Consider the following 13,969-nt stretch of genomic DNA (forward strand, 5'->3'; position numbering starts at 1 on the left):
TGAAAAAATGAAGGCTACACTAAGTGAAATGAAGCAAAATGCACAGGGAACCATAGTGATGGGAAGAAAACTGGGACTCAAATCAATGGAGTGGACCAGAAGGAAGAAAAAAAATGACCAAACAGAAAAGAATGAAGAAACAAGAATTCAAAAAAAATGAGGAGAGGCTTAGGAATCTCCAGCACATCTTTAAACGTCCCAACATTCAAATTACAGGGATGTATCAGAAGGGGAAGAGGAAGAGCAACAAGTGGAGAAGTTCTTTGAACAAATAATAAAGGAGAACTTTCCCAATCTGGCAAAGGAAATAGACTTCCAGGAAGTCCAGGAAGCTCAGAGAGTCCCAGAGAAGGTGAACACCCAAGGAGGAACACACCAAGGCACAACATAATTACATTACACAAGATTAAAATGAAGAAGAGAATTCTAGAAGCAGCAAGAGATAAGGGGACAGTCACCTACAAAGGAGTTCCCATCAGACTATCAGCTGTTTTCGCAAAAAGAGACCTTATAGGCAAGAAGAGGCTGGAAAGAAGTATTCCAAGTCATGAAAGGCAAGGACCTACATCCAAGATTGCTCTATCCAGCAAAGTTCTCATTTAGAATGGAAGGGCAGATAAAGTGCTTCTCAGATAAAGTCAAGTTAAAATAGTTCATCATCACCAAGTTCTTATTATACGAAATGTTAAAGGGACTTATCTAAGAAAAAGAAGATTAACAGTGAAAGGACAGCAAACTCACAATTAACAACCACACCTAAAACAAAAGCAAACTAAGCAGACAGCTAAATCAGGAGGGAGTCACAGTTATTAACAACCACACCTAAAACAGAAATGGAGGTCACATGGAGGGTTAGCAACAGGGGAGTGGGAGGAAGAGAAGGGGGAAGAAAGTATAAAGAATAAGTAGCATAGACAGTAGGTAGAAAATAGACAGGGGGAAGGCAAGAATAGTATGGGAAATGTAGAAGCTAAAGAACTTGTGACACCAAGACATGAACTAAAGGGGTGAATGTTGGGGTGGTGTGGAGGGGAATGAAGGGGGGGAAATGGGACAACTGTAATGGCATAATCAATAAAATATATTTAAAAAAATAAAGAACAAGGCCCTCAATACCTCACAGAAACACCAAATAAACAATAAACATGCACACCAAAGTAGCTTTGAGAGCTACTAGAAAAAAGTAACCAGAAACCAGTTAAGAAGCTGTGACAACCTAGCAAATGCTTAATTAACCAAAAACAAGCGACACTCAGAATGGTAGGAAATGCCATGTTTTCTCTCCACATTGAGTAGTGCAATGAAATCTCATCCCTTCTAGCTCCATCCAACTGAGACGTGAATCATCTCTTTGTCCAGCTTATCCACACCATACACGTTACCCACCCATTAGTCACTTAGTAACCATCTTGGTTACCAGGATCAACTGTCACAGTATTACAGTGCTTGCATTCAAGTACTTATTTTATTTAAAAAGCCCCAAAGTGCTGGAGTAGTGATGCTAGCAATCTGGATATGCCAAAGAAAAGCTGTAAACTTTCTTATACGTATGTATAGAAAAAAAACAGTATACATAGGGTTCAGTACTATCTGCAGTTTCAGAAATACAGGGGAGGCGGGGTGACATAGCTCTCCAAATACGTCCCCTGAAGTTAAAACAAGATACCACAACATGCCTGCTAGAGTGGCAAAAGTCAAAATAAGAGATACCACCAAAAGGTGGCAAGAATGTGGTGCAGCCTAGACTCTCATAATTCATTTGTGGTAGAAGAGGCTCACCTCATTGGTAAAAGCCCTTAGAGTTTTCCACAAATTAAACATATCTCTGCATTTGATCCAACAATTATACTCCTAAGTATTTGACCAAGAAAAATAAAAACATATATTTAACAGAAAGATTTCTGCACAAATAATTACATGTAGTAGCTTTATTTATTTTATTTATTTATTCTTAGAGAGAGGAGAACGGAGGGGGAAAGAGAGGGAGAGAAACATCAATGTGCAAGATATACATCAATTGGTTGCCTCTCACATGCGCCCTAGTGGAGACCTGGCCTGCAACCCAGGCATGTGCCCTGACTGGGAATCAAACCAGCGACCTTTAGGTTTGCAGGCCGGTACTCAATCCACTGAGCCACACTAGCCAAGGCTGCAGCAGCTTAATTTATAATAGCCAAAGATTAGAAATCACCCAAACACCCATCAATAGTTGAATGGATAAACAAATTTTGGCAAATTCATGCAAAGAAATACTATTCAGCAATAAAAAGAAATTAACTAATATAATACACACCAACATGAATGACTCTCAAAAATATTATGCTGAACAACAACAAAAAACACATGAACATGAGCAAAAAACACATGAGCTATATACTGTATTTATAGGACATTCTGGTAAGCGGAAGTCTAATAGTTCCAGACAGCAGATTAAATGGTTGCCCGGAATCACTGGTAGAGGGCAGAGAGAGAAACTGACTGCAAAGAGGTACCAAGGAACTTCTGGGTGATGGAAATGTTCTATATCTTGCTTCTGGTGGCTGTTATACTGCTGTATATATGTCAGAACTCAGCCAAGTGTACTCTTAAAACAGGTGCCTTGTACTCTATGTACATTATAACTCAATAAAGTTGATTTTTTAAATACAATGAAAGAAATTATCAAAAACTTAAAGTTTACATTTCCGTAACCTATGTATTCTACTTCTAAGAATTTACTCCTAAGAAATTTATCCCCCAAAAAACATCTGCCAAAGACAGAAAGATGCAGGTATAAAAATGTTCATTATACATTATAATGAATAAAACATTACACATTATAATGAATAGCAGAAATAATTCCTTTTAATGTTCCATTAATAGGGGATTAATGAAAAGTTAGGGTACATTCATAGAATACTTCACAGCAATTAAAAATAGTGGGTTAGATTTATATGTATTGACATGAAACATGTTAAATCAAAAAATATAAAACATAATTTTACTTTGATTATATATATAACAAATACATATGTAAGTTTAAAAAATTCATGAGCCAGCCTTATATCAAGAGGTGTCAGTCGTCTTTTTCCTACAAGAAACAGAATGCAGAGACCATTCCTATCTTAGAGATGAAGAAACTCTGTCAGAAATGTCAAATGAGTTTCCAAAGAACCAAAATAAGACTAAATGTCAGTAATTCAGGAAACAACTGTTATTTCCATGAACAAGATATGTGTTCTTCAAAGCCACTACAATGGAACTCACCTAAGCTGGGGTAATAAATGCCAAATACTAATGAAAAGTGCCTACAGGTTTTTACAGCCATCTGCCTGTCATTCTTACATCAGAATGAAATTCACTAAATATTTCCTCCATATAATAGGTAATACAGAATGGTCCCTTACCTATTTACTCTTTCATGCTGCGCTTATTTCCCTGGTATTATCAGGACCTGATTTAAAAGCAAGAAGGAGGCCATGTCACTATGGAGTCTCCCTGAGAGCAGGAAGAAAGTACTTTGTACTGATTAAGGCCAGCATGACATTCATAGTGGCCAATCTCATTCTGGCCAAGTGAAAGTAATTATTCAAATATTTGTTCCCTGGCAGCTCATGTTGAGAGCCAAAAGAAAAGTAAGAAAGTGTACACACACACACCATACACAGAAAAAAAGGCTAATTTATTATAATCTGTTTGTCACATACCAGATATTTGTAACATTCCAAAAATTAATGGCTTCAATAAATTGGTATTTACAAGATAAAATAATTTTAAAATATATTTTGATTGTGCTATTATTGTTGTCCCATTTCCCCCCTTCATTCCCCTCCACCCTGCACACCCCCCACCACCATTCCCCCCTTCTATTTCATGTCCATATGTCATAAGTTCTTTAGCTTCTACATTTCCCACACTTCTCTTGCCTTCCCCCTGTCTATTTTCTACCTACCATCTATGCTACTTATTCTCTATACCTTTTCCCCCTTCCTTCCTCCTCCTCCTTTGTTGCTAAGCCTCCATCTGTCTCCGTTTCTGTGGTTCTGTTCCTGCTCTAGTTGTTTGCTTAGTTTGCTTTTGTTTCAGGTGTGGTTGTTAATAACTATGAGTTTGCTGTCTTTTTACTGTTCATGATTTTTATCTTCTTTTTCTTAGATAAGTCCCTTTAATATTTCATATAATAAGAACTTGGTGATGATGAACTTTTTTAACTTAACCTTATCTGAGAAGCACTTTATCTGCCCTTCCATTCTATATGAGAGCTTTGTTGGATAGAGCAATCTTGGATGTAGGTCCTTGCCTTTCATGACTTGGAATACTTCTTTCCAGCCCCTTCTTGCCTATAAGGTCTCTTTTGCGAAAGCAGCTGACAGTCTGATGGGAACTCCTTTGTAGGTGACTGTCCCCTTATCTCTTGCTGCTTCTAGAATTCTCTTCTTCATTTTAATCTTGTGTAATGTAATTATGTTGTGCCTTGGTGTGTTCCTCCTTGGGTGTTCACCTTCTCTGGGACTCTCTGAGCTTCCTGGACTTCCTGGAAGTCTATTTCCTTTGCCAGATTGGGAAAGTTCTCCTTTATTATTTGTTCAAAGAACTTCTCCACTTGTTGCTCTTCCTCTTCCCCTTCTGATACATCCCTGTAATTTGAATGTTGGGACGTTTAAAGATGTGCTGGAGATTCCTAAGCCTCTCCTCATTTTTTTTGAATTCTTGTTTCTTCATTCTTTTCTGTTTGGTCATTTTTTTTCTTCCTTCTGGTCCACTCCATTGATTTGAGTCCCAGTTTTCTTCCCATCACTATGGTTCCCTGTGCATTTTGCTTCATTTCACTTAGTGTAGCCTTCATTTTTTCATCTAATTTGTGACTAAAATTAACCAGTTCTGTGACCATCCTGATCACCAGTGTTTTGAACTGTGCATCTGATAGGTTGGCTATCTCTTGGTCGCTTAGAAGTATTGGCTCTGGGGCTTTGAGCTGCTCTTCTGCTTGAGCCATAATGTTTTGGTCTGTTCACATATGAGGGGTGAAAGCTTAGGTGCTCACCAGGGTGGGTCAACCCAGTGGGTGGGTTGTGAGTGGGGGTGGGGTCAGAGAGGGAGCAATGGTGTTTGTTGGGCTCGCTCTCAGCTTTTGGTCCCCTCTGCTGCTTTCCACAAGCAAATTGGGCCCTTCTGGTGCTGGTTCCCGGGTGTGTGGGCTTGTGTACATTCTAGGACCCTGTGTATGGGTCTCTCCAACAAACTCTCCTGTTTGTCTGGGTGCCTCTCTCTGCACCTCAACCCCTGAAAGTGTTTCCAATTGGTGCTTTTAGGCTTTATTTCCTGTCACTGGGGCCCTGGGTTGCATGGTGTGTCTCACTGACCCTTTTGAAACCTCCCTGGTTTATCTGCATGCCAATGTGTGTCCATGGTCAGCCAGCTGCCTTGCGCCCTCACTGGGTTGCCTGCTGCCACCCCGCGCATGGGATCTGCCAACCACTGTCTGCGGGCCTGGGTCAGTCTGGCAGCCACCACTTTTTCCTGCCGTCACCCCTCTCCACCGGCCAACTCTGCCCCTCTTACCAGTCTGGATGAATGGTTCGTTGTTGTCGGACTTCAGTACAGTTCAAATTTCTGTCTGTTTGGTTGTGTTTTTGTTTCTAGATCTTTGTTGTCCTTAAATTTGGTTGTGCAAGAGGTACAATGTTTCCACTTATGCCTCTATCTTGACTAGAAGTTTGTTTATAAATTTTTGTTGTCCTTAATTCTGCTTGTGCAAGGAGGCACAATATGTCTACCTATGCCTCCATCTTGGCCAGAAGGCAAGCTAAAATAATTTTAAAACTTATCAGCATCCTCTAAATTTACAAGCCCATACTGAAATTTCAGTGTTCCTGATCTACTACACAAACCTACTCCCACTAAGAATAAAATCATCTTGCTGTGAAATGTTAAGGGGAAAAAAGATATCCTGATGTTTTACTAATAATACTTAGTAAATACTCTGATGGTTATTAATTTTACATACAGTATTTAAACACCTGACTAATAGATGTGCCCTTATTCAAGCACATGACTGCCATTTCAAAACGGGCCACACAATTCTGCACTGTCTGCTCATGGTTGGCCAGTCTGAATCTACTTAACCTTCACAGCCTGCTTCTTAAAAATCAATTTAATCAATTCTTACCCCCTGCCCCACAAAAATACTTGGATTCTATTCCTTCTATATCTGAATATCTATATTTCACCATAGTTTAAAATCTAAGACCCACCTTGAGCAATATGAACAGGACAGAAAGGAGAAAGGAAGGGGGAAAGAAAAAGGGAGAAAAGAAGGAAGAAAAAAGATCTTATAAAAATTTTCACCCCAAGCCCTGGCTGGTGTAGCTCAGTGGAGTGAGCTCGGGCCTGTGAACCAGAGGATCGCGGTTCGATTACCAGTCAGGGCACATGCCTGGATTGCAGGGGACACATGAGAGGCAACCGTACATTGATATTTGTCTCTCTCTGTCCTTTCCCTCTAAAGATAAATAAATAAAAAATATTTAAAAAAAATTTTTCACCCCAAACATTTTCACTTACCTTGCCCAGAATTATCAAAAGCAGCCCTCATGTACTCTTTCTGTTTTAAGATTTTATTTATTTTTAGAGAGAGGAGAAGGGAGGAAGAAAGGGAGGGAGAGAAACATCAATGTGCTAGAGAAACGTCAGTCATGGCCCCAACCTGGGGACCTGGCCTGTAGTAACCCAGGCATGTACCCTAACTGCCAATCAAACCTGCGATCTTTCGGTTCCCAGTCTGACCCTCAATCCACTGAGCCGCACCTGCCATGGCTCTATATGCTTAATACTGCAAGTAATACTAATAACTTTAACCTAACCAGCCTTAAAAATAGCAGAAGTAGCCACTACCACTTATTAAATATTTATTATGTATCAAGTGCCTTGCCAAATACTTTGTATTACCTCACTTAATCTTTCCTGCAACTTTCCAAAGCAAGCTGTAAAGATTTGAAGAGATTCACCTGCCGAGTCTGCACAGATCAAGGAACTCAGAATCTGACCAAGGTCTATCCTTTCCACAGTCAAAGATATTAACCACTATTCTCTTTTATTCCCCGGCTTTTACTCCTTTCATTACCATAAGACTGAAACAACATAGCATGGAAATCCACATGCACAAAAATAACCTCGACCAAAACTTTACACCTAATACAAAATTAACTGGATCATGGTCTAACATTTAAAAAAAAGAAAACTACACCCTGGCTGGTGTGGCTCACTGGATTGAATGCTGGCCTGCAAACGAAAAAAAAGGAAAAACTATAAAAAGTCTTAGAAATTTGTGGCTTAGGGTTAGGCAGAGTTCTCTGACACGACATCAAAAGTATGATCTATAAAAGTAAACTAATAAATTGGACTTTATAAAAATTTAAAACTTTTCTCTGCAAAAGACATTAAGAAGAGAATGAAAGACAAGCTATGTACTGGGAGAAAATATTTGGAAATCACCTATCTTTAAAAGGACTTGTATCTAGGATACATGGGCAAAATATGTACATCTCACCAAAGAGGATATAGAATGGCAAAAAAAAAGACATAAAAAGATGTTCAACATCATTAGCCATTAGAGAAATACAAACTAAAACCACAATAAGATATCACACCACTAGTACAATGGCTAAAATTAAAATGCCAACACCAAATGCTGACAAGGGCACCAAGCAACTGGAATTCTCTCACGTTGCTGATGGGAATGCAAAATGGTACAGACACTCTGAAAAGGTTTGTCAGTTTCTCATAAAGTTAAACATATACCTACCATATATCCCAGCAATCTCACTCCTGGCTATTCACTTTAAAGAAATAAAATAAAGAGAGGGAGAAAAATACTGATGTGTGAGAAACACATCGACTGATTACCTCTCACATACCCCGAACTAGTGACCTTACCCACAACCCAGGCATGTGCTCTGACTGGAAACTGAACAGGCAAACTTTTGGTTTGCAGGCCAGCATTCAGTCCCCTGAGCCACATAAGCCAGGGCTATACATAAATGTTTATACAGCAGTTCTATTCATAATTGCCAAAGACTGAAAACAACCCTAATGTCCTTCAATAGGTGGATGGATAAACAAACAGGTGCATCCATATAGTGGAATACTACTCAGCAATAAAAAGGAAAAAACTACATATAAACAACTTGAATGAATTTCAAAGGCATGATGCTGAGTGAAAAAGGCAGCCTCAAAAGGCTGCACATTGTATGATTCCATTTCTGTGGCATTATCAGAAAGACAAAACCACAGTAACTGAGAAGAGATCAGGGACTGCCAGGATTTGGGGTAGGAAAGAGTCACCTATGAAGGGATATGAGGGACTTTGTTGATGTGCTACAACTATTCTGTACCCTGATTATGGTAGGTGGCTATACAAATCTATACATGTGTTCATATTCATAGAAATGTATACCCAAAAAAGTCCATTTTACTACATCATAATTTTTAAGGTAAAATAAAAATTTTTAAATTCTTCTGGGGATAAGCAGTTTATCTAAACAGGGGTTACCTCTTACTAAATACCAAAATACATTCCAAAAGAACCAAAAAGTTAAATGTAAGTTATGAAATAATACTGACCTTATTATATATGAAGTTCTTACAAATACATTACAAAATGAACACTCTCAGAGAAAAATCGACCAAAACATGAAGAACAGTTAAACATATGGAAAAGTCTTAATTTACGAATAATCAAATAAATGAACAATAAAGCAATAAGCTAATAATATTTTTTGTCCACTGGATTACAAAAATATATATATAAAAGAATATTAACACCCAGGATTGGCAAGGGTAGGAAAGAAAACCTACAGAAAGCTATAGTTTAGAGTATAAAATGCTGTAGCACTTTCTGAAGGTAATTTGGATATAATATCAAAAGCCTCCAACACATACATACTCTTTTTCCACTTCCAGGGATTTACTAAGTAAGAAACTAATTAGACTAGTGCAGAAGAACACTCATAACATCATTATTTATAATAATAAACAGAATAAACATTAAATAAATTATTATATAGTCCTGTATCAGAATAGCACACAGCCATTAAAAATCAAGTCATCTGAACAGTTACTGAAATCAGATCACATCATTTTAGTAATCACTACTATAATTTCCTTCCCGGTCTCCAAAGCAAAGGTAAACTATTAAGGTTTTTATTCAATGACAAAATAATCATGGTATAATGATTAAATTTCAAAGAAATTTAATGATTATAAAAAAATTATTTTAAAGAAATAATCATGGTATAATGTTAAATTTCAAAGAAAACAGGATATAAAACCATATACAAGACACTTTTTTTTAATGTGTGTGTGTACACACACACAAACATACAATATTATCTATCAGTGGTGAGATTATGGGTGACTTTTCATTAATCCTTTCTGTATTTTCTATAAGTATATATTACTTTCATAATTTTTTAAAAAATCAATACTTCTTTAAATTACCTAAACGTATATCCAAAAGAATTTTAAAACTTATTTTAATCTAAATTATCTGCTATTATCCTGGTCACTAGCATTTCACTGTTACATAAGTTTAAAAATTTCATATGCATTTGTTTTTTGTTACTAACCCCAAATTAGCCCTGACTATCCTGAGGTGGCATTTCACTGACATCGCCATCCACAAGGTTCAGGATACTGTGTATATTAAGATGATCTTTCTGTGTCTTAAAATTTTTTAAAAATATTTCAGTAAGCTCTGGCTGGTGTGGCTGAGTGGATTGAGCACCAGCCTGCAAAGGGTCACTGGTTTGATTCCCAGTCAGAGCACATGTCTGGGTTGCAGGCCAGGTCCCCAGTAGGGGGCACATGAGAGGCAACCACACATTGATGTTTCTTTCCCTCTCTTTCTCCCTCCCTTCCCCTCTCTAAAAATAAATGAAAAAAATTTTTAAAGAATATTTCAGTAATATATAGACACTTATGTGCTGATATGTCTATATGTATTTTTTTCAGCTCAAAATTAAAAGGAAACATCAGAAATGGTTACCTTTTTTGGTAAGAGATTTGTATCTACTGTTTCAATTAAGAACCATTGTTGTTTTGTACCATCATTTTCTCTTAAACCTTTTGCTTTGTTTTGTTTTGCTGCTTACCATGGAGCACTTCTCCAGTACTTCCTCTTGGAACTTCAGGAATCGTTCCTGAACCTCAACTTCATTGAGGAAAAAGGCAAGGAAGTGCGTGAAGGGCTGCTTTCTTCTGAAAGTGAGCAAAAGAACATCAATCCGAGTTCGGGCGGAAATTACACCACTTCGATGCTGGCCAGTGATTACTGCAAACAAAAAAAGGGGTTAACGCACTCAAAAATCATCAAATGCTAGTAAGACAGGTGACCTCTAGATACTGTCATCTGTAGGGAGCTGTCCTGAATATGTATATAATTCTGAACAGGGAACAATACCAAGTGTAAGAAATAAAATGAATTCAATCTAAGCAGAATAAGATCTAAAAACAGAATATCCTTTCTTTTTTAACTTAATGGGTTTTCTTAAAGATTTTATTTATTTATTTTTAGACCCGGGGGAAAGGAGGAAGAAAGAAAAGAAACATCAACATGACAGAGTATTGATTGGTTGCCTCTTGCATGGGCCCAGACCAGGGGCTGAAACCACAACCCAGGCATGTGCTCTCACCAGGGATCAAACCAGTGACCTTTTGCTTTGCAAGAAGGACGACACCCAACCAACTGAGCCACACCGGTCAGGGCCTAATGATTTCTTTTTTTAAAATTGATTTTAGAGAGAGAGAGAAACATTGATTTGTTGTGGCACTTACTCACTTCTTTATTGGTTGATTACAGTATGTGCCCTGACAGAGGACTGAACCCACAACCCCGGCATATCGGGACAACTCTCCAACTGGGCTGCCCAGCCAGGGCTAAAAACAGAATATCCTTAAAAACCAGCTAATGAACTAGAAAAATGAGTTCAAAAGATATAAAGTAAACCCTCGTGCCACGTTGATGGGAATGCAAAACAATGCAGCTGCTATGAAAAAGTTTGACAGTTCCTTAAAAAGTTAAAAAGGAAATATCATATGACCCAGCAATTTCACACCTACATAGAAACTCAAAAGTAGTAAAAACAGGTGTTCAAAAAAACTTGCACACAAATGTTCACAGAACCAAAAATGTGAAAAAAATACAAATGTCCATCAACTGATAAACAAAAAGCGCTATCTCCATGCAATGGAGTATTATAAAAAAAGGGAACGAGGAACTGATGCATGCGAAAATACTGGTGAGTCTGAAAACATGATGCTAAGTAAAACAGAGAGATCAAAGAAGCCACATACTGTGTGTATGTTTCCATTTACAGGAAATACCCAGAACAGGCAAATTCAGAGACATGAAGCAGATTAGTGGTACTCAAAGACGGGGAAGGAAGGAATGGGCAATAACTGCTCACAAGGGCGTCCAACCTTTTGGCGTATCTGGGCCACACTGGAAGAAGAGTTGCCTTGGGCCACACTTTAAACACATGGCAACGCATAATCATGAAGACTCTCATAATGTTTTATGTAAATTTACGATTTTGTGTTGAGCCACATTCATAGCCATCCTGGGCTGCATGTAGCCTGTGGGCCACAGGTTGGACAACCCCTGGCTTAATGGACATGGCTTTTCCTTTTGGGGTGATAAAAAGTATTCTAAAACAAGATAGTAGTGATGGCCGCACAACACTGTATTATGTACTAAATGCTCCTGAAGTCAATCCTTAAAATAGTCAAAATGGTAAATTTTATGTCTAGAGGACAAATTAAAACCTACTACTAGATCATCTCCTTCTCTAGTCTCTCTAATTAAGGAGAGGCAAAAGAAAATGAATACATGGCAGCAAATATCACACCAGTGCAACAGCATTCTTGGTTCCACAACTTAATTTAATCTAACCCACAAATTTGATTTTTCCATATACATTACTCCCCTAAAAGACCAATAAGCCAGTTTATCCTCCTGTTTTCAATTAAATTAGTTCCGCCAAATTCTTACTTTTAACTATTAGACACGCTCATTTTGCACACTGAAATATCTGTGCTTTCTAAATCAAAATCTAATCTTTACACTACCTACCCTTTTCTGGATACATTTTGGAATGATTCAGTATCTTAAAATGACTAAGGTCTCCACATTTATACCATGTTATAAAAATTATTATGAAACTTCCGGTCAGGATGGAGGTGTAGGTAAACAGGCCTTGCCTCTGTGTACTACTACGCCAAAAAAATAAGCTATGCTACAAAACATCTATCACCAGAATTGTCAGGAAACTGAGCTGTGTGGAAGTCCAACAATGAAGGATTTAAAGAAGCCACATTCCTCCAGACAAGAGGGGCGTAGACACAGAGAGGCACAGAGAGGTGTACAGACAGGAACAGGCAGTCCCGCCACGTGTGGTGGATAAAAAAATGGAGGGATATCTTGGGAATGAGGGATCAGACCACCCAGTCCAGGGTTCCAGCACCAGGAAGATAAGTCCCCATAACTTATGGCTGTAAAAATCAGTGGGGGTTAGGGCGGCAGAAGAAACTGTATCCTCTTGAAGGGCCTGCAACAGACTGAGGACTCACACAGACGCACCCCTCTCTGGGATTTAGCACCAGGGCAACAGCTGGAAGGGCACTAGCGGCATATAGGAAGAAAGTGAAGTGTGAGTGGGGAGACAGCTTCCTCCTGGGCAATACTCCAGAGGCAGGCAGAGGCACAGTCTCTTCTGCAAGCCCTCCCCCAACACAAAGCGACACAGTAGTGACACAGGTGGCCCAGCCCTGGTGATTACCTATGGCTCTGCCCCACTCAACTTAACAGGTGCACTAAGACAGGGAGCCAAAGCAGCTCTACCTGATACACAGAAACAAACCCAGGGAAGCTGCCAAAAATGAAAAGCAAAGAAATATGGCCCAAGTGAAAGAAAAGAACTCTAGAAAAGAACTAAATGGAATGGAGATAAGCAAACTGTTAGATGCACAGTTCAAAACACTAGTTATCAAGATGCTCCAGGAACTCCTTGGGTACTTCAACGCTATAAAAAAGACCCAGGCAGAAATGAAGGATGGATTAAGTGAAATAAAGAAAAATCTACAGGGAAAACAGTGAAGAGGATGAAGCCAAGAATGAAATCAACAATTTGAAACACAAGGAAGGAAAAAGCATTCAATCAGAACAGCAGGAAGAAAAAAGAATTCAAAATAACAAGGAGAGTCTTAGGAACCTATGGGACAACTTTAAACATACCAACATCTGAATAATAGAGGATGCCAGATGGAGAAGAGGAAGAGTAAGTAATTGAAAACTTACTTGAAAAAATAATGAAAAACAACTTCCCTAATTTGGTAAAGAAAACAGACATACAAGTCCAGGAAGCACAGAGAGTCCCAAACAAGTTGGACCCAAAGAGGACCACACCAACACACATCATAATTAAAATGCCAAAGGATAAAGACAGATAATCTTTATCTTTAAGAGAAAAGCAGATAGTTCCTATAAAGAGTACCTACAAAGGAGTTCCCATAAGACTAGCAGCTGATTTCTCAAAAGAAACCTTGCAGGCAAGAAGGGACTGGCAAGAAGTATTCAAAGTCATGAAAATCAAGGACCTACAACCTGGAACTCTATCCAACAAAGCTATCATTTAGAATGGAAGGGCAGATAAAGTACTTCCCAAACAAGGTAAAACTAAAAGAGTTCATCATCACCAAGCCATTATTATATGAAATGCTAATGGGCATTATATAAGAAAAAGAAGAAAATCAAAACGGTGAACATTAGAAAGGCGATAAATTCACAACTACCAATAATTGAATCCAAATAACAAACTAAACAAACAACCAGAACAGGAACAGAATCATAGATACAATTCAGCCAGGGCTGAATTAGCTTGGCATTTTTTTTATTTATTTTTAAATTTATTGATTTGAGAGAGAGAGAGAGAGA

General features: G+C 38.3%; 1 protein-coding gene across 4 annotated transcripts in view; it reads right to left on the reverse strand.

Moving 5' to 3' along the window:
* The window catches only part of ASCC1 (activating signal cointegrator 1 complex subunit 1), a 114,793-nt gene that overhangs the window by 80,196 nt on the left and 20,628 nt on the right, over positions 1-13,969 (reverse strand). For all 4 annotated transcript variants that reach the window (XM_053663949.1, XM_037130555.2, XM_037130556.2 and 1 more), the window contains exon 5: positions 10,131-10,309. In XM_053663949.1, the coding sequence (XP_053519924.1) occupies positions 10,131-10,309 (179 nt within the window). The remainder of the gene's footprint in view (positions 1-10,130; positions 10,310-13,969) is intronic.

Source organism: Artibeus jamaicensis, unplaced genomic scaffold (genome assembly GCF_021234435.1).
Source record: "Artibeus jamaicensis isolate MK-2021 breed Jamaican fruit bat unplaced genomic scaffold, CSHL_Jam_final contig_332, whole genome shotgun sequence".
In the NCBI taxonomy this organism is placed as follows: Eukaryota; Metazoa; Chordata; class Mammalia; order Chiroptera; family Phyllostomidae; genus Artibeus; species Artibeus jamaicensis.